General features: G+C 39.8%; 1 protein-coding gene across 1 annotated transcript in view; it reads left to right on the top strand.

The window, feature by feature from the left end:
* The window catches only part of PDE10A (phosphodiesterase 10A), a 384,873-nt gene that overhangs the window by 223,449 nt on the left and 139,500 nt on the right, over positions 1-21,924 (top strand). The window contains exon 14 of the mRNA XM_063441228.1: positions 3,294-3,436. Within this exon, the coding sequence (XP_063297298.1) occupies positions 3,294-3,436 (143 nt within the window). The remainder of the gene's footprint in view (positions 1-3,293; positions 3,437-21,924) is intronic.

Here is a 21,924-nt window from a genome sequence, read left to right as displayed (position 1 = left end):
AATAACCTAAATAACCTGTTGGAAAAACCTTATACTTCCTATCAGATATCTTCATTCTACTAAAGACTTTTTTCAGCACCAAAAAGGCCAAAATAGGCGTTGCATTACATTAAAATAAAAAAACATAGCCCAGTTCACAAAAATCTGATGAAAAAAGGAAAACATGGTACTTCAAATGATCATTTGCTTTCAAAAAAGCAAGTGAACCATAATTCGAAAATGCGTATCCTGCCTGGTGTATTTGTCCAGATTTTTTTTTTTTTTTATTGGTGCTTTGGGCATACTCTGATTCCTATACTGTATAGGATTCAGATGTTAAAAGCACTGATTTTAACCTAGACACTGAATTCACCTGGCTCATTGGGTCGTCTTGGTAAATTCTGACCAGAATAAACTGTATTAAATCTGAGAATTGGGGTCTGAATTAGCCAGTTTTCACAGTATTTTGTCTATTCTGACAACATAGTGTTTAGTGAATAACTTTGTGAATGACAATTAATTAAAGGACCACTATAGTGCCAGGAAAACACACTTGTTTTCCTGGCACTATAGTGCCCTGAGGGTGCCCCCACCCTCAGGGACCCCCTCCTGCCGGGCTCTAGGGGGAGGAAGGGGTTAAACTTACCTCTTTCTCCAGCGCCGGGAGGGGAGCTCTCCTCCTCCTCTCCGCCTCCGATCCTCCCTTTCGGCTGAATGCGCATGCGCGGCAAGAGCTGCGCGCGCGCATTCAGCCGGTCTCATAGGAAAGCATTTACAATGCTTTCCTATGGACGCTTGCGTGCTCTCACTGTGATTTTCACAGTGAGAATCACGCAAGCGCCTCTAGCGGCTGTCAGTGAGACAGCCACTAGAGGATTTGGAGGCTGGATTAATCCTATTATAAACATAACAGTTTCTATGAAACTGCTATGTTTATAAAAAAAAGGGTTCATCCTAGAGGGACCTGGCACCCAGACCACTTCACTAAGCTGAAGTGGTCTGGGTGCCTAGAGTGGTCCTTTAATTCTTGACTTGTATTAAATGCAATAGAGTTAAATATCATAAGTATACTACAGAGATAAAAGGTAACAGAAAAAGTGTCCACGTGGCAGCTTGCTGTAGTGAAACAAATCACTTTATTAATAACAAAAGTACCCTCCATCTCCACCAAGCGCGTTTAGTGCTTCTTCCTGCATGTAATGATAGGCTGCACAGTTTGCTATAGCCCCGCAGTGCTTTTTTTTTGTAATTTGAGAACCATCCTGTCCCCTAAAGCATTTGAGCTTACTGAAATGCAATATATGTGAAGGTTGTTTCCCTTTTTTCCCCTTCATTTTACAAAAAAGTGACAATCTTAAATTAGACTTCTCACACCCCTGGCTTTGAACCAAACAACAGGTCCTGTTATTACCTGGTTTGTTTAACTTAGTAGAGCTAAACTCAAGCCAATTGCCTAGAGCACTTCCCTGCAGCTTTTTCAAGCATTTTTAGATTAGCCTCCAATGAAAAAAAAATGCATTATGAAATGCATGACTGTTTTAATTGGGAATATACACTGCTCAAAATAATAAAGGGAACACAAAAATAACACATCCTAGATCTGAATGAATTAAATATTCTTCTGAAATACTTTGTTCTTTACATTGTTGAATGTGCTGACAACAAAATCACAAAAAAAAAAAAAAAAAAATGGAAATCAATTTTTCAACCCATGGAGGTCTGGATTTGGAGTCACACTCAAAATTAAAGTGGAAAAAAAAACACTACAGGCTAATCCAACTTTGATTTAATGTCCTTAAAACAAGTCAAAATGAGGCACAGTAGTGTGAGTGGCCTCCACGTGCCTGTATGACCTCCCTACAATGCCTGTGCATGCTCCTGATGAGGTGACGGATGGTCTCCTGAGGGATCTCCTCTCAGACCTGGAGTTAAGCATCTGCCAACTCCTGGACAGTCTGTAGTGCAACGTGACATTGGTGGATGGAGCGAGACATGATGTCCCAGATGTGCTCAATTGGATTCAGGTCTGTGGAACGGGTGGGTCAGTCCATAGCATAAATGCCTTCATCTTGCAGGAACTGCTGACACACTCCAGCCACATGAGGTCTAGCATTGTCTTGCATTAGGAGGAACCCAGGGCCAACCGCACCAGCATATGGTCTCACAAGGGGTCTGAGGATCTCATCTCGGTACCTAATGGCAGTCAGGCTACCTCTGGCGAGCACATGGAGGGCTGTGCGGCCCCCCAAAGAAATGCCACCCCACTCCATTACTGACCCACTGCCAAACCGGTCATGCTGGAGGATGTTACAGGCAGCAGAACGTTCTCCACGGCGTCTCTAGACTTTGTCACGTCTGTCACATGTGCTCAGTGTGAACCTGCTGTCATCTGTGAAGAGCACAGGACGCCAGTGGCGAATTTGCCAATCTTGGTGTTTTCTGGCAAATGCCAAACGTCCTGCACGGTGTTGGGCTGTACGCACAACCCCCACCTGTGGACGTCGGGCCCTCATGGAGTCTGTTTCTGACCGTTTGAGCAGACACATGCACATTTGTGGCCTGCTGGAGGTCATTTTGCAGGGCTCTGGCAGTGCTCCTCCTGGTCCTCCTTGAACAAAGGCGGAGGTAGCGGTCCTGCTGCTGGGTTGTTGCCCTCCTACCGCCTCCTCCACGTCTCCTGATGTACTGGCCTGTCTCCTGGTAGTGCCTCCATGATCTGGACACTACGCTGATAGACACAGCAAACCCTCTTGCCACAGCTCACATTGATGTGCCATGCTGGATGAGCTGCACTACCTGAGCCACTTGCGTGGGTTGGAGACTCCGTCTCATGCTACCACTAGAGTGAAAGCACCACCAGCATTCAAAAGTGACCAAAACATCAGCCAGGAAGCATAGGAACTGAGAAGTGGTCTGTGGTCACCACCTGCAGAACCACTCCTTTATTGGGGGTGTCTTGCTAATTGCCTATAATTTCCACCTGTTGTCTATCCCATTTGCACAACAGCATGTGAAATTGATTGTCACTCAGTGTTGCTTCCTAAGTGGACAGTTTGATTTCACAGAAGTGTGATTGACTTGGAGTTACATTGTGTTGTTTAAGTGTTTCCTTTATGTTTTTGAGCAGTGTATCTACTAAATAGTGATGTATGTCTTCTTTTGTATATGGGGAGTAGAATGTCCCTAAAGGGGCTTGAGTATCCCTTAGTCTGTAGCTGTGACATTGAAATTTGACAAGTTAGAGTGCAGTAACATACAAAATTGAAAGCTATTTAACTAAACCTTTCACTTGAAGAGTGTTTCTATTCTTTTAGATGTACCACAGGATACGACATTCTGAGTGTATTTACAGAGTGACTATGGAGAAATTGTCATATCACAGCATCTGCACCGAGGAAGAGTATCAGAATCTTATAAACTGTACCCTCCCAGCACCTCTATATAAAGAAATTGAACTGTGAGTTTTTAAAATGAGTTAAAAGAATATATGTATATCTTGGAATGTTGATTTTTCCTTTTGAGAAATTATGAAAATAATTATTTGTATTGTTGATTAATTATTTTAAACAGACATAATAACACACCTGTCAACACTGGCAAGTGTGACTGTATTATTTAAGACCAAAATCATTGACAGTGGACCGTGATAATCTGTACTTATATATTTTCATACATCTCTTGCAAAAAATTTTTTATATATATATATATATATATATATATATATATGTGTGTGTGTATGTGTGTTTATTTTTGTGATCGGGGACAATAAGCCGAGTTATAGTAGTAGTGACATAAGCCAGTAGTGGTGTGCGGGAACCGACGTTTGGGTAGGCCTGTAAAAAGAGGGCCAACCAAATTGAATGGTTTGATAAAGGGAGCAGTGGGTGGGCTGAACCGGGCAGCAACAGCACAGCGGAAGGGGAAGCCTGTATATTTATAGGCAAGCTAACCCCTCCCACAATTCCAGGCTTCACCCACAGGCTCAGCCTTCTATTTGGGGTTGGGGACAATAAGCTGAGTTATAGTAGTAGTGGCATAAGTCGGTTGTGGTGTGTTGGAACCGACATTCGGGTAGGCCTGTAATAAGAGGGCAAAAGTTTAATAGTTTACAACTTATTACATGTTGACATTACATAACCAATACTTAAATATTTATCAACATTATAAACATACCTGAAAGAGAAACAGTTTGTTAATGGGAGATACTGTATAACACCCAGGTACTGTCTGACCCTTATTAAGCCAAGTGGCAAAACGATTAAGCTAAATTGGTGACTTGGGAACCTAACTATTTGCCAAGTGGCGATGAGAGGCTCTACCTATGATTTGGCCCGTGGGCTAGGTTTGCCACTGAGTGTTCTGGCGGGGTGTTGGCCTCTGAGTGAGAGCTAAAGAGATATATGATAAGTTGGCCGTGACTGATGAGGCCCTAACTGCTTTGCCAAGAGGGTGGAGAAGCGAGGCAGTAACTATGATTTGGCCCAAGGGCAAAATACCTTTGCTGAGTTGGCCTCACAGGACATGTAATGGCACAAGAGGCTGAAAACTACCTATGGCAACCTAGGGTACTCTAACAGCCAGACAAAGGTAATTATAGCATTCTGTAGAGCAAGTGGTTGTTGTACGTAGGGAGGTCTTATCTTAACAGCAAATCGTGGTGATAAAAAATGTGAAATACAAAATAAGTCACAAGTGACATAATTAGATAGACGTATACCTGGATGAGAAAAGAAAGTTGATAGTAATCAGTGAATATGTAATAAAGGGCAAATAAATACTTGTACAGTGATTAAATTAACCAAAACCTGAGAGTTACCCCAGAGAACTTGTGTTCACAATTACTAACATTGAACAATTGTTTATCAACAGTCTGTGCCAGAAAAATAGATAAAATAAGTACTATGAGCTCAGAACACCAAATTACTCTAGTAACAACAGTTGTGAACCTAACTGAAGGATATTAATAAAGAGACAGTTGACCATATCTGACAATCGGCCCCAAATATGCAACGACCGGGAAGAAGTAGGCATGGAGAGACTTTATATAAGTATATGCACGTAACTCGATATGACACGAAGCCTAACAGGAATAGAATCACTGACTTAATTGCGTATGTGAAAGTACAGTCTGAGAATTTAAAAAACAATCACATAAAAATAACCTGCCTATTGTACTAGCATGAAGCGAATGAAGTAAGAGCCTGAAATAGGAGGTGAGGATAATACTAATACAGTTAAATTAGTGATTGATAGAAGTGGCCAGGATATGTTAACAGCTACGTGAGAGGACCAAGGTTTTTGGGAGTGTTCTGAGATAGGTGACTTGAAATATAATACTTGTTATTACTGTGCAATAATAAAGTGACACAATGCTTAGAATAAGGGATTCATTTACTAGTGAGTGTCGCTGGCTGAGATAGGGATATAGGCTGGTTGATTTAGGCGAGACTAAATGATATAAATGAAATGTTGTTTGAAGGATTAGTATATATATATATATATATATATATCTATCCTGAAAGTAGTATAGATAGTTTTGGAACTTGGAATATTCCTTTAGATCACTCCAACCTGCTTCAGAGTGGCTGCCACAAGTGATGCACAAGGTTATTTCTGCTTTAAAATATCCGTTCTATAGTTCTGGAAAATTATAAAGGTATTTATTAGGATAATAAACTTGGACCGTGAACAGAGTATTACACTGCACTCCCATTTGGCACTAATTTTCTTACTAATACAATTACAGATATTTTAATTGCATCCATTGTACTTAAACTATCACAATTAATCTGCCTTTTATTTGACAGAAAGGAACAAAAAATATAACATTAAAAAATTAAAGGAACACTAGAGAGTCAGAAACATAAACTTGTATTCATGACCATATAGTGTTAAAAACCCGATCAAGCCCATTGACCCAACCTAGCCCCCCCATAAATATAGTAAATTCTTACCATAATTCCAGTCTGCTGCTGATGGCTCCGCCCCTGATCTGCCTTCTTGGCTGACATCATCATAAGTGGCGATCTGAGTCAATCACAATGTTTTCCAAAAAGCATTGGATTGGCTGAGCTTGTAAAGGAGGCAGATCAGGTGCACAAGCCAAACACAGCCCTGGCTTAATCAATGAATCTCAAGCCCTGGCTTGAATCACTGCATCTCTGAGGAAAGCACACTGTGCAGCACTGCCCCAGGAAGCACCTCTAGTAGCCATCTGAGGAGTGGCCACTGAATGTATCCATAGGCTGTTATAAAAATACTGCCTCTTCTCTGAAAAAAATAGTGTTTACTGCAAAAAGCCTGAAGGGACTGATTATACTCACCAGAACTAATACAATTAGTTGTAGTTGTTCTGGTGACTATAGTGTCCCTTTAAACAAAATCTTATTTCTAGAGCTCTGTAAGATGTTTACATTCTGTAAACATTTTGAATGGGTTATGTGTTTATTAAGGGCTACTATTAATTCAATAGTATAGTAAAACAATATGGAAATATCCACACCTAAATAGTGTAAATAAATAGTATATACAAAATCAAATAGGTAAAGGTGGTGTATCACAGCAGATGCCTACAAATACTGACACTGATGTCTAGCTGTAGGAAACAAGTATCAAGGAAGGTATATAGGGACAAATGTGTGGAGATTTGACAGCTTCCCATACATTGTCTATAAGATACTTGAGCATCAAAAAGTAAAAATCAGCCTAATGGTGTGAGCGAGGAGGACCTGTTCAGAAGTTTTCAGTGTCTTGGAGGACACTGAAAACTTCTGAACAGGTCCTCCTCGCTCACGCCATTAGGCTGATTTTTACTTTTTGATGTTCAAGTGTTGATGTTGTTATTCATATCTATTATGTTTGTTTGTTTATCATACAGTCTGACCTCTCTAATGCCTGGTAACACTTTTTTATTATTGAGGTTATACGTTGCGTGCTGGGGTATTGTTCTTTGACTTGACACTAACAGAAGCACCATGACCACAAATCAATGAACAAGAATAAAAGCAGAGAGCCCTGTAGGCTTGTCCCTCTCACACCTGCCAGCAAAGAGCAGATGGCGCTGCAAAGCCATGATCTTCAGTTTTGTGTTGTGACGGCAGCGACATTACCTTTATTTCAGTCCATGTTCAAGGCGAAGGTCTTTGCCCCAATTACTAGAGGCTTAATGGATGCCTGTGCTGTACAAGTGGGGTTTTCCAATGAAATTCTTAATGAAAAAGATTGGCACATAGAAGAACATTTCTAATCCAGACAAGGGACTAAATGTTCTACATGGATAGAATATCCATGTACCTTCTAGTGCTCCATAGGAGAGGTCTCCAATATGCTCACCGACAAGCTCCCACAGGATTAACAGGAAGTGACCTAGGCAAAGTTTACACCATTGCAGGACATAGGTCCCAGTTACCATCTGCTCAGTATTGTTAGGGAAGGAAGGAGTCCATGTATGCCTTTATCAGCCTCTCTGTGGCATTATATGTGTTCTTCCTTAAATATCAGTTGACTAATCATTTAGTCTTGATTCATTTCCAGACCAAAATATGTTATTGCGAGTTAACTTAACATTTATTTGGTTGACAGATCCCCACAAGGTAGCTATATTTTGACATCTATATAAGCATCTATTATGTTTATATACTCCCTCCACATTTTTTGCCCAAACAGGCACTCCATTTTACTCAGAACCTCTGTATATTAGCTATCCTCAAAATTTTCTGTACATAGTTCTTTAGCTTTATATAATATATCCTTGTATTTTATATTTATTGCTCCTAATGATGGAATTTACTTACTGTGCATGTTAATGTACCTAGTTCATCTACAAGGTGCTACTCTCCAGTTATCCTCATGCAATAAACATGAAGGGATGTACATAGTTATTTATTGATTTATTTTTGTTTAGCAATGTTTTACAGAATGTGTTGGGCTTTAAGTTCTGCTAAGCTCAAGCTCTGGGTCTGCTCCTTCTTCTCCTGTCAGTTCTCAAGAGGCACATATTGCGGGGTAGGTGGTGACTACTATACCTCTGATTTACCTGACTGGTCATTGCACACGTTTGCTCAAGGTACCACTCAAAACGTGACCTGACATTTAACTTTCCACCCTGGTGCTCGATATGTTTTCCACGAATGTAAAGGGGCTCAATTCCCCTAAAAAGTAAATGCTGGAGTTGACGGAGACAAGGAAACAACATGCCCAGATAGCATTCTACCAAGAAACCCATTTCAAAATGGGTTCATCACTCTCCTGCTATTTTTTTTGTGGCTGTCTCCATTTTTATCATTAAATATTAGACCTTTTCATTGGTACATAGGATCGGGGACAAGGATGGTCACTTTTTTCTACTCAGTGTTACATAAATAAAATACCCTATACCTTGCTGAATGTGCATGGTCTTTAGGAGCTAGCCATGGGTTTGAGGAAGTAACAATTGAAGGCAATACTAACTTGCTTTTGGATCTGCAATTATACTCTTCCTCTATAATTAATCAAAACACAAAATTGGCAAGAGCTACCCTAACAAAGCAGCTCTGCAGTATAGTCTTGTAAAAGATTTTGCAAATTGTCAGCTGATCTACCACCCCACTGAGGTGGACTACACATATTACTCTTTCATATACAACACTAATTAGTGGATAGACCACTTTTACTACATAATTTGTTACTGACAGCGTTTCAATGTATTATGGCACTAGAAAAAGTGCAGAGGTGGGCTACAAAATTAATAAAAGGAATGTAACATTTTATCTATTAAGAAAGGTTAACACATGTAAACCTATTTAGTTTAGAAACACATCACCTCAGAGGGGATATGATAGCATTAAACAAATATCCAGGGCCAATACAAACCATTGTGTGAAAATCTATTCACAAACAGGACTATCCATAGGACACAAGGTCAAGCGGTTAGACTAGAAGAAAGAAGATTTATTCTAAGTCAAAGGAAATTTTTTTTTTTACTGTAAGAACAATAAGGATGTTGAATTCTCTGCTTGAAGAAGATAAGTAGTTTTATCAGCATATGTACAAATGTTTAAACAGCAACTATATCATTTTTCAACTGTAGGATAATAGCTTCTTGATCCAAGGAAAAATCTGACTGCCCTTATGTGGTGAAGAGGAATATTTTTCCCTAGTTTGTTGTACAATTGGAAGTGCTTTAAACTGGACTTTTTAGCCTTCTTTTGGATCAAAGGCAAAAAACAAATGTGAGGAAGGCTGAACTTGATGTCTCTTTTCAGCCTATGAAATTACAGATAAATTCACAAAGTATTAGAGATTGCTGTATAACCACAGAGGTGAGCCAGCCAATGCTGATCCTTCTCTGCATTCCATTAGCTCGTTCTTACACTCAGTATTCCTGCCTACTCTGTCCCCCACTGAGATAGAATCTCTTCTAAGACTCTTTGAAGAGGAGGAAATCTTAAAAGGCATAACCCATCAATCTCCAGGTCATCTCCCTGCTCAAAAGTGACACAAAACTCTCTGCCAAGCTTTTGGCAAACAGGCTATGCCCCACTTTGCCTCTCCTTATCGCTAATGACCAATTGGGGATTTGGAGTAGTCTGGTATCTGGGCGCCAAAAAGGCCTTTGGTAAGCTAAATTAGTCATTTATGAAATGTGTTCTTCCAGGTTTGGCTTTACTCTACGCTCAATTCCAGAATAATGACTTTATACAGTGCTTCAACAACATGAGTTTTGTTCCATTTACATAAAATAAATAATTAATTTAATCTACTTGCTGGAGAGGTTGAGAAGGAGAAGGTACCACACTACATACTTGGTGGTAGTGTTTTCACATGCGGCCATTCTGGTGGGAGGTTGCTGACTTACACTCCTCTTTGAAAGCAGCTTTATAATTACCTTTACATGTTGCTGATCATGTGGCTCCTGATCCAGCGGTTCACCATAATGTTAATTCAGGGGGTATCTGCCAGACCCTTTGATGCCTCCTGCTGTCTCTCTTATGACGCAGTGTTTGAGCGCCCACGTCATAATATCATAGACACAAACAAGTGTCTTATTCAATGCTTACTACAAACACACCCCCAACGTATAAATATGAGAGTTTTACCGCCCTCTGTGCCTTGTTGTGGTTACTAGTGTCTGAATAGCACGTTTTTATATTATTAGTCCTGCCTATCCTAATATATGGCTTTCTTTACTTAGATATCTGAGTAATAAGTCAATTTTGTGAGGAGGGCTATATTTGAGACAGTCCTTCAACTTGATGTGTGCAGTCATCAATGACTTATATTGGTCTATTGATCATGTCCTTTTGTAAGGAGCCTCTAATTCCCTGATTTGTTTAGTCAGTTCAGTTATGCTTAGTTGCCTCTTTTACGATCCTTTATGAATAAAGTGGCCATGGATGACAGCTTTGTCAGCTTCTTATGACTAGTGATGTCACGAACAGGGCCGCCATCAGGGGGTGACAACCGTAATGGTTGTCACGGCCCGGCGGCCCTGGGGGCCCATCGGGTGGCCCACACACTTAGGGCCACCCAATGAGCCCCCTCCTTCAGGGGCCTGGTCCGTGCTGTGGCCGTGGTATAGCGCGACCGGGCCCCTTTAAAAAAAAAAAAAAAAAAAAAGCAGCCGCAAGTGAAGAGGGAGCCGCGCCGACTCCCATCATCCCCAGCCACCCTCCTGCCTGTCATGTTTTTTTTGGGATTAGTGGTACTATGCGTACAAGCTACTGTGAGACCAGATATGAGTGGCACTGTGCAGTGGCAGAGGTTGGCAGAGTACACGCTGTAGGCCTGAAACACCCGCTTGAAGACAAGTAACTGCTATTCAATCTATAACAGTGAAAAAAGTTTTTGGGTTTTAAATGCACGCTATTGTGACACCAGATATGAGTGGCAATGTGCACTGGCAGAGGTTGGCAGAGTACACGCTGTTGGCCTGACACACAGACGCTTGCAGACAACTAACTGCTATTCAATCTATAACAGTGAATTAGATTTTTTGTTTTTAAATGCACGCTATTGTGCCACCAGATATGAGTGGCACTGTGCACACTGGCAGAGTACACGCTGTTGGCCTGACACACAGACGCTTGCAGACAACTAACTGCTAATTAATCTATTACAGTGAAAAAAAAATGTTTTTAAATGCAAGCTATTGTGACACCAGATATGAGTGGTGGCACTGGGCAAGTGGGCACGGGAATCCACTGTGAGCCTGACACAGAAGCTGGCAGGTAGGCAACTGCAATTAGATTACACAAAAAAAAAAAAAAAGCAGACTGATGTTCTAGGCCTAAAAAGGGCTTTTTGGGGTGCTGTCCTTACAGCAGAGATCAGATGAGTCCTTCAGGACTGTAGTGGACACTGAATACACTAGCCTAGCTATACATTTCCCTATGAAATGAGCAGCAGCTACACTTTCCCTCCTCTATGCTGTACAGGAGGTGGGAGGGTCTGGAAGGGAGGATCTGCTGCTGATTGGCTGGAATGTGTCTGCTGACTGTGAGGCACAGGGTCAAAGTTTAGTCAATGATGACGAATAGGGGGCAGATCGAACCGCGCATGTGTTCGCCCGCTGTGGCGAATGCGAACACGCTATGTTCGCTGGGAACTATTCGCCAGCGAACAGTTCGGTGCATCACTACTTATGACACACTCTGTGAGACATCAGAAGTATTATTAGAAAAGTATGTTAAAAAGTGTTATTGTAAGCATGCTCTCGGTGAGGGATGGGAGTGGGGTAATTTAAAATGGAATCATTAGTTTTCCAATGCCACTGTTTAAGTGGAAGAGATGGAATCTGTCGAGTTATGGTAATGGGTGTGTGGTCAGATCATGTTATTTGTCCAATAGAGGTTTCAGTCAAGCCAGAAAAGGTTTTATAGGAGAGAGAAAAAAAACAATGCACTTCAAGAGTATGAAAGATTGGGAGCAGAATGAAATGTATAATCCTTAGTCCCAGGATAAAAATTATCCAGCAATATACCATTTGGAATCTATGTACAATATTAGGTTCTTGGCGATCTAGGGTTAAAGTGTGTTTAGCGGGACAAATGCCAAGTCCATACGGGAGTTCAAAGTAAAATTACAGTCTCCTCCCATTATTAGAGTGCCCTCTGCAAAGCTTTCACTTAGTCATTATCTTTTGCAGATTTGAACATTGAGATTTGTTTGTTAGATACACATTGACAAATGTAATAATCAAATCTGCCACTTTTCCATTAAGTAAAAGGAATCTTCACTGTCTTTCCAATGTATGTAAAGGAAAGAGAAGCAGACAACAACATTGCCACACCTCTTGCTTTTGTTCAATAGTAATTGCTAAAATACCCTATTGGACAGCGAGCATTGTGAAGCTAAGGAGCCTTTCCCTCCTTAAAGTGGTTTTCCTGAAGGTATACAACTTTCTGATGGTGAAGTTCTGCAAGAGCCATTGACCTTCTCTCAGGGATATTTTTTTTCTCGAAATCTTTATTTTTGCAGTGCATAAAAATACCGCGCAAGGCATCTTTTGATGTTCTACAGCAAGGGGAGAAAACAAGCATGAAAACCACCTAGACCACAGATTATTAAAAATAAATCATGCAAAAGGGAAAAGCCATCAAACATATAGAAATTAAATTAAATCAAATGTATGTTTCCCTTAGAATAAATTACATTAGGAGAAATAATAAATTGACCATGAGTCCCAAAGAGTCTTGCCACGCAGTCCCTGTTAGCCAATGTCCTCAAGGAGTAGAACAATGGCAGTGTTATAGAGTGGTGCGCTATACTTGTATTTGATGCAGGAGCCACATTGTCAGCTGTTTTCTTGTAGGTGCCACCATCTCCTAATGGAACCCTGATGTCAACCTTAATGAATGACAGGATACAGTGGGGCACAATGGCCCTGGTGAAGCATGGAAATGGCCCTAGCTGTGGCCTCAGAGACCCCTCCAACAATTTCACCACTCGGGATCTAGCAGGATAAGTCCTTTGCTGTGTCTGGCTGGATGGCATGTTCTTGATTTTGCAGTGGCCCTTGCATCTCTGCCACTTTCGAGCCAACTTTCTCACAGCGGGAGACTTTGAGGTGGTTGGGCACACAGCGCCTGCATAGCATGTAGGTGCTGGCGCTCACGGATCCTGCACTGCAGCCACCACCATAAATTAGCAAAGAGTCTGTCCAATCTGAACAGGGTGTCAAGTTGTTCATCACTGGGGTCAGGGAAACATCTGGCCTTTCTCATGTTGGTTGATTCAGACTCGGTATCATCAGCTTTGATAACTTCACTCTGCATTCTTGCCATGTCTATGTATCCTTGCAGGAATGGACCGGAATCACCACTGTCAGTCCATAGAGGGGGAGGGGCGCGTAATGGGGCACTTGTTTGGAAACAGCTGCTTTAGATGCGTCTCTCTTCCATGACAGTCAGGCCATGCCCTCCTCTGGGATATTTAGACCCCTAACATTTAGGAAGAGTACATTAAGAGTTACCAATCACAATATGGGTAGGTGTCCACCAGTGCTGCAGTAACAGAAATTTATTATTATTAAAACATATAAAAACAAAATAGAAGAAAAAAAACATTGATATTATATGTGAGACAGTGTCTGTCATGTGAAGCGAACATCACTCCTAGATGGCACTGCTCTAGGGGATGGTGTTTGAAGGTACTGAAGTTTTACAGTTCTATGTAATCATTGTTTAGCATAGTAAGCCATGTAAATATGTAAGCTGTTAGCAAGCCTATACTACAGGTGATACTCGAAAAATTAGAATATCGTGCAAAAGTTCATTTATTTCAGTAATGCAATGTAAAAGGGGAAACTAATATATGAGATAGACACATTACATGCAAAGCAAGATAGTTTAAGCCATGATTTGTCATAAATGCGATGATTATGGCTTACAGCTCATGAAAACCCCAAATTCACAATCTCAGTAAATTAGAATATTACATACAATCAATAAAACAAGGAGTGTACATAGAACAATATCGGACCTCTGAAAAGTAAAGGCATGCATTTGGACTCAATACTTGGTTTTGGCCCCTTTTGCAGCAATTACTGCCTCAATGCGGCGTGGCATGGAAGCTATCAGCCTGTGGCACTGCTGAGGTGTTATGGAAGACCAGGATGCTTCAATAACAGCCTTCAGCTCTTCTGCATAGTTCGGTCTCATGTCTCTTATCTTTCTCTTGGCAATGCCCCATAGATTCTCTATGGGGTTCTGGTCAGGCGAGTTTGCTGGCCAATCAAGCACAGTAATCCCACGGTCATTGAACCAGGCTTTGGTGCTTTTGGCAGTGTGGGCAGGTGCCAAGTCCTGTTGGAAAATGAAGTCAGCATCCCCATAAAGCTCGTCTGTGGAAGGAAGCATGAAGTGCTCCAATATCTCCTGGTAGACGGCTGCGTTGACCCTGGACTTAATGAAGCACAGTGGACCAACACCAGCATGGCTCTCAAATCAACACAGACTGTGGAAACTTCACACTGGACTTCAAGCATCTTGCAGTTTGTGCCTCTCCATTCTTCCTCCATACTCTGGGTCCTTGGTTTCCAAATGAGATGCAAAAGTTGCTCTCACTAGAAAACAGGACTTTGGACCACTGAGCAACAGACCAGGTCTGTTTTTCTTTAGCCCAGGTAAGACACTTCTGACGTTGTTTGTTGTTCAGGAGCGGCTTGACAAGAGAAATACGACATCTGAAGCCCATGTCCAGGATCCGTCTGTGTGTGGTGACTCTTGATGCACTGACTCCAGCCTCAGTCCACTCCTTGTGAAAGTTCCCAACACTTTTGAATGGCCTTTTCCTGACAATCCTCTCCAGGCTGCGTCATCCCTGCTGCTTGTGCACCTTTTTCCTTCCACACTTTTCCCTTCCACATAACTTTCTATTAATGTGCTTTGATACAGCACTTTGGGAACATCCAACTTCCTTCGCAATTACCTTTTGAGGTTTTCCCTCCTTATGGAGGGTGTCAATGATGGTTTTCTGCACAACTGTCAGGTCAGCAGTATTCCCCATGATTGTGATTCCTATTAAACCAGACTGAGAGACCATTTAAATGCTCAGAAACCCTTTGCAGGTGTTATGGCTTACTTCGCTGATTAGAGTGGGACAATGTGAGCCTAGAATATTGCACCTTTTCACAATATTCTAATTTACTGAGATTGTGGATTTGGGTTTTTCATGAGCTATAAACCATAATCATCGCACTTATGACAAATCACGACATGAACTACCTTGCTTTGCATGTAATGCGTCTATCTCATATATTTGTTTACCCTTTTACGTTGCATTACTAAAATAAATGAACTTTTGCACGATATTCTAATTTTTCGAGTATCACCTGTATAACATCATGAACTATTAAGCCATGATGTAAGCAATATGTAAATCTTAGCATACAGATTTAATAAAAATAACAACCGCATTTGGAAATAGACAAACTGCTAAACATAGCTCATTATAACTTTTGCGAGGGGTAAGTGTCAAGTGGCTTAGTAGCGCGTAAAGGTCTACTCTAGAGCCATTCCAGTCCTCAAGTTGCTGCAGATCCAGGTGAGTAAGGTCCCTTTCGAGTCCCCCGTAGATGATATAGAATGTGTCGAGTTGTTATATGAAATGGACAATGTAAAGGGTATTGCAGTATTTCATTCCATTACAGCGTAGGATCTCAGGATTTTTACCTTATTCTCAAATTGTTATGTTTGCCTCTATTATCAATATCCTCGATGTATCTATGAAGATATGTGATGTAAGAGGAAAGGGTGCTTAACTTGGTTGTCAGCAAGGAAATCTGTGCTCCTTGTGGTCCTCTCAAGTGTTGGGAATGTCTGTCCCCAGTTCCACCAGTTTTGTTCGGAACAATGTGTCCAACTTCACCAGCATATTCACTATATCTTGTTTAATAGGTAGTGTGGCAGGATGGCTGGGCTCTTGACAATAAACTTCAAAGCAAACGTCAGGATAAAATAGTATTGCAGTTGATTTGCACTTTCCACAGGGTATACAATGCTGTGCTTCACAGAAATAAATAAAACAAAAGAAAGTAAATCCTACTCCAACTTGAAGACTTACTAAACAATAGTATTCCTAATTGTCCAACTGGCCAGCTAATCCAGTTCCCAGTTTTAAACAGTTTAAGCACAGCACTTTAAAAATACATTCTTTTACACAGTACCTTTTCAACAGTATCTTTTCCTTTAGAGTCTTAGGCGTAACTGTCTACTTTCTCCCAACTGTTAGACTCTCTGATGCCTTCACAGGCTGACCTTTTAAAGCACTAGTGCAGGTTAATTACTTTCACCTGAAAGGGCTGACTTCAACCAATTAACCCTATCATGCTGGGAATCGAGAGTGCTCCAATCTTTTACTCACATAGAAAGCCTCTCTGACCCGGCCACAGAAGGTATTTGAGAAAATCTTTTTAATGTCTGATGCCTGTGAGGAGGACTCCGAGAGAGCTGGGCTCATTGCCCTTTGGTCACTGGGACATGCCTCAGAAGCCATATTGAATTCTCTGCCTTCTTGTTCCACTGAGATATTATCGTGGAAAAATGTTGTCAATGTCAGGGGGCTTGGGAGTACCTTTATGTGTCTCCATCTCTTTTTAAAATATTTGTATTTGTTTATTGCACATGACTAGACAATTGCTGGTATGCGTGCCAATTATACTTACTTGTGTGAAGACTTCAGGAACGTGCATCCATCCTTATGAGCTACAAAACCATGCCTCTGCTAGGAGGTATTATTAAAGAGAAACTATAGTGCCAGGAAAGCAAACTTGTCTTCCTGGCACTATAGCTTCCCCCGCTGTCAAGGCCCCCTCCCACGGTGCTTAAGGGGTTGATAATGGGTCCAGCACTGATGTCCCTCGGCGCTGGCTCAGCTCTGCCTACGCCCCTCCCCCGCCGACATCCGCTGGCGGGGGAAGACCTAATGTGCATGCACGGCAATGGCCGCGCTCGCATTAGGATCTCCCATAGGAAAGTGCTAGCATCAGATAACGGGCCAAAAGTCTGTTTCAATTCCGGAAGTCCCTCTAGTGGCTGTCTGCAGGAGGAGTTAACCCTCAAAGGTAATTATGGCAATTTAAAAAACCTGCAATAATTACTACTGCAGGATTAAGGGTGATGGAAGTTTGCACCCAGACCATTTCAATGAGCTGAAGTGGTCTGGGTGCCTACAGTATCCCTTTAATCTATCACATCATAATGGATGCAAGATTGCTCATAGCCATAAAGAGAAAGCAAACATCATGTCAGATAAACCATCAGTCTAAATGAATGTGGCTGGAGTCCAGTATACAGAGAGACACATTTTACCAAGCCTGACAGCCCCGATATAGATATTCCTCCACCACAGCTACTGGCTGAGTCAAAATCTAGTTTAGGTCTACGCTACTATTTGCATTATATTAATTCCTATACTTTATAAGACATGTCACTGTACCAATTACTTAGTACCTGTTTGCCTTTCTGTTGATTTTCTGTATATGTATATTTTCTGTTTCTTTTCTGTTTTACTGGTCTGCTCATCAAGGCTTGGAATATATGTTGACTTGTATGTAACTGATATTGTCACTACTTGTATATAAGAAAGATTCTAATAAACTATGTATACATACATACAAAAAAAAAAATACACTCCGCTTAAGGCTTTTCTAAAATGTGAGCACCTAATGGACAAAACACATCCCTCTGTTCTAAACTTCAAATCTTTTCAGTATTACAGTAGGCATTCAAAGAATGGCAAAGCTACTGCATTGTACATATTTTTATATGTTCCCTCATCCTATTAAACAAACTGGGCACATTAGAAAACAAGGATGATACAATGTGTAGTAGAGCCCACTCTTTCAGTAATGCCTCCACTAATTAATACAGGACTGGGGATATCCAATCACTTCTTCTCTTCCTCTCCCCCCTCCCCTATAGTTTTATTTCTGTAAAGATTCATGAATGCATTGTAACTGACTGGGTTATATATACAGATCTTGAGTGGTGGATGAGTTTGATAAATAAGGAGCAAATATAAGCATGTCATACCCCTCCATTACACAGACTGGAGATTTATGGATTATATTATGTTGTTTTTGTTGTTGTTGAATTGGTTTTGAGAAGCTTATTTCCATTGTCCAAAAGTGAGCATCTTAATAGCTGGAGGGTCCAAAGATTAAAGTACTTTAAGACATCAGTACAAAGATATATCAGAGCGCTAAATGACAACTAGGTTTTAAATGGGAGAAAAAAGGCCTAGTGTCTCCCTTATAAGAATAATAATCAAAATGAAAAACTATAATAATAATTTAGCTACACACTTCGATGGACACCCTTCACCACATCTCAGAACATATTATCAAATTTCAAAAAGTGGAGCGACGTTTAGGTGAAAAACCCCATACCTCATGCACAGAAAGAAATCAAAATAGCAATAATACTTATACTCCCAATGGATTGCAATCACATATTCAGGGTCGTATAGTACCTGTAAAAGAAAATTGAGAAATAGCAGTAATAGTGCAGATCTGTATAAAATATTTGCTGCAAATTCAATATGCTGACCATAATTCAATATGACCCTTCTAAAAGCTTGGGAGAGACTGAACTATGTAAATCCAAGCTTCAGGATTCCACCAATGAGAGATTGGACATTTGCCCATATATTAGCCTTCACTGGCAAAGACTGAAACAGCTTCAAACGTCTTGATGAAGCCGCCTGTGTACGGCGAAACGCATAGACGTGACGCAATTACGCATCCAGGTGGGCGGAGCTAAGCATGACCAGGAAATACAAACGGCCTTCACACAGCTAATACTACAACTCCACCAGACGGAAGCCGCCGAGACTACAGTTCCACATGGGTAACCCCCATTGTGATTGAGCGTGGTTGTGAGTAGCGGGTACATGTACCGTTATACTCGCCATTCTATATTGTAAGCTGCAACCTGTTTGCATCTCTTGTTTTACTATATTTCAACTATATTTATACTGCATTGTTTTTAACCATTGATTCTAAATAAATTGTTATTTTTATTACAAGCCTATTAGCCAGCATATTGAATTTGGTCACATCATAATTACTGTAAGTGCAGCAAATATTTTATACAGATCTGCACTATTACTGCTATTTCTCAATTTTCTTTTACAGGTACTTTACAGCCCTGATTCTGTGATTGCCATCCATTGGGAGTATAAGTATTATTGCTATTTTGATTTCTTTCTGTGCATGAGATATGGGGTTTTTCACCATCGCTCCATTTCTTGAAATTTGACTTTAAGACATCACATTAGAGGGTTAATTATTTTTTTTTTTCCATTTAGGACCTAAGTTTTTTTTATTTTTTTGTTTGGTAAATTTTTTCAACGATTTAAGTATAGCTTTTATTTATTTATTTTTTACTTTTATGACTAATATAATAATACATTGTGCAAAGTGATTATGTCAATAGTACTCTGCGCTTATGTATATGCATGTAATTATGCCACAAACTGGCTTTCTTGTGTATATACATATTCATACAGAACATCTCAGCATAAATGTATTAAATCAGTGAATATTATTGTCTAATCAACTATTTTTTGGAAGAGCCATGATCAGCCTATATGTATTGAGGCTCATTAAAGGTAGGATAATAATTATTCCTTTTTTAAGCGTTCAATGCTATGACATTGCACATGTTTATTTTTTAGGTTCTAATAAATGTATATACAAGAATACCTCGCCAGTTACATGTAAGATGATTGCCTTTATTCAGATTAGCACACAGCATTTATGCTAATCTGAATAAAGGCAATTATAAAGGCAAACATAAACCATTGATTTATGTTTGTATTCATTTTGCAGGACAGGCAGATTATTTAGTGCAGCATTTTCAGACTTGAAGTTATTTAAACCCGTGCATTTTGTTCACTTGTTTATTTTATTTTATGGGGTTATAACCATAGGTAGAAGAGGATTTCAAGTGTTTTGGTGACAACACTGCATACGGTAAGGATTAAATATTTAATTTTTACAGGTCTTTTGTAAGGTTTCTGAAAACCCCTCTTACCTAATATTAAGAGATGCTTGGGTAGTAGGAAAACATATGTTTAATTTGGGCCCAGGTGGCGTATTTTCATAGGTACATTTTTAGTCAGAATACTAGGTATCCCTGATCCTGTATTAGGGGAGCGTCCCAAATAACCATTTAACCATGGTGCTTAGACTCCTCAACCTAGCATATAGGGGAAAGGGCATCTTCTACCCTTTACCCTGTTTAATTGACCTTCACCCTCCTCTTCCTCACATGGGACAGGGAATGAGGAAAGGGCATCCATCATCTCCAACCCACTGTAATTACACCCCACCTCCATACCATATGTTGACTTTAAACCTGTTTTGATTGCTGTTTATCACAGCACAATTTATAATGGACCAACTGTTAGCGGATTGATTATTATTGTTGTATACTCCTGTTTTGGAAAAAAACAATTATCTTTCTGGCTGAGCTATTTTGGTCTACTTGGAAATCATTTTAACCCCTTAAGGACCGGCCTGTTTTTGCGATGTTTGTACGTTAAGGACCAGAGCAGTTTTAACACTTTTGTGGTGTTTGTGTTTAGCTGTAATTTTCCGCTCTCTCATTTACGGTTCCCATACAAGTTATATATTGTTTTTTTCACGACAAGAAGGGCTTTCTTTACATACCAGTATTTATATTATGTCATATATTGTATTTAAAAAAAAATAATAAAATATGGTTAAAAATAAAAAAAAAACATGTTTTTGGACTTTTACTTGAAAAATCTTTTACTTATCTACAAAAGCTAATGAAAAAAAACTGCTAAATAGATTCAAAATTTTGTCCCGAGTTTAAAAACACCCAGTGTTTACATGCTTTATTGCTTTTTTTGCAAGTTATAGGCCTATAAATACAAGTAGGAAATTGCTGTTTAAATATATATATATATATATTCTAAATGTATCAATAGTGACATTGTTACACCGTTATCTGTCATAAATCCCCGAAACACACCTAACATGTACATATTTTTTAAAGTAGACAACCCAGGGTATTCAAAATGGGGTATGTCCAGTCTTTTTTAGTAGCCACCTAGTCACAAACACTGGCCAAAGTTAGCATTTATATTTGTTTGTGTGTTAAAAATGCAAAAAACGCTAACTTTGGCCGGTGTTTGTGACTAAGTGGCTACTAAAAATGGCTGAACATACCCCATTTGCAATACCTTGGGTTGTCTTCTTTTGCAAATGGTATGCCATCATGGGGCTAATTCTCATTCCTTGGCTACCATACGCTCTCAAAGGCAACCTAACCAATCTGACAAATTTCAATAAAAAAAAAAAAGTAAAATCAAGCCTTATATTTGACCCTGTAACTTTCACAAACACTATAAAACCTCTACATGTGGGGTACTGTTATACTCAGGAGACTTCGCTGAACACAAATATTAGTGTATCAGAACAGTAAAATATATCACAGCAATAATATCCTCAGTGAAAGAGCTGTTTGTGTGTGAAAAATGCCAAAAACTTCACTTTCACTGACAATATCATCGCTGTGATATGTTTTACTGTTTTGAAACACTAATATTTGTGTTCAGCGAAGTCTCCCGAGTAAAACAGTACCCCCATGTACAGGATTTAGGGTGTCATAGAAAGTTACAGGGTTAAACACAGTGCTAGCAAATTAAATTATCTGGACTTTTGGCCTGGGTCGGCAGGCAGGTCCCTCAAATTGCAATCATTAAAATTACTTAATTAGGTAAAAATATTACATAAATATGCACGTAGAATTTTAATATATATACATATTTATATATTTGACGTCTACGTGTATATTTATTAAATTATTTATGTAATTATGTATGTGGACATATGTATATTTCGTATTATTTTTATTTATTTATTTATACATAGATATATATATCATTACATTCTAAGTGTATTTTGATATAAATATATATACATCAATATCAAAA

The sequence above is a fragment of the Pelobates fuscus genome, chromosome 2 (genome assembly GCF_036172605.1).
Source record: "Pelobates fuscus isolate aPelFus1 chromosome 2, aPelFus1.pri, whole genome shotgun sequence".
Lineage (NCBI taxonomy): Eukaryota > Metazoa > Chordata > Amphibia > Anura > Pelobatidae > Pelobates > Pelobates fuscus.
This window is presented reverse-complemented; position numbering and strand designations above follow the sequence as displayed.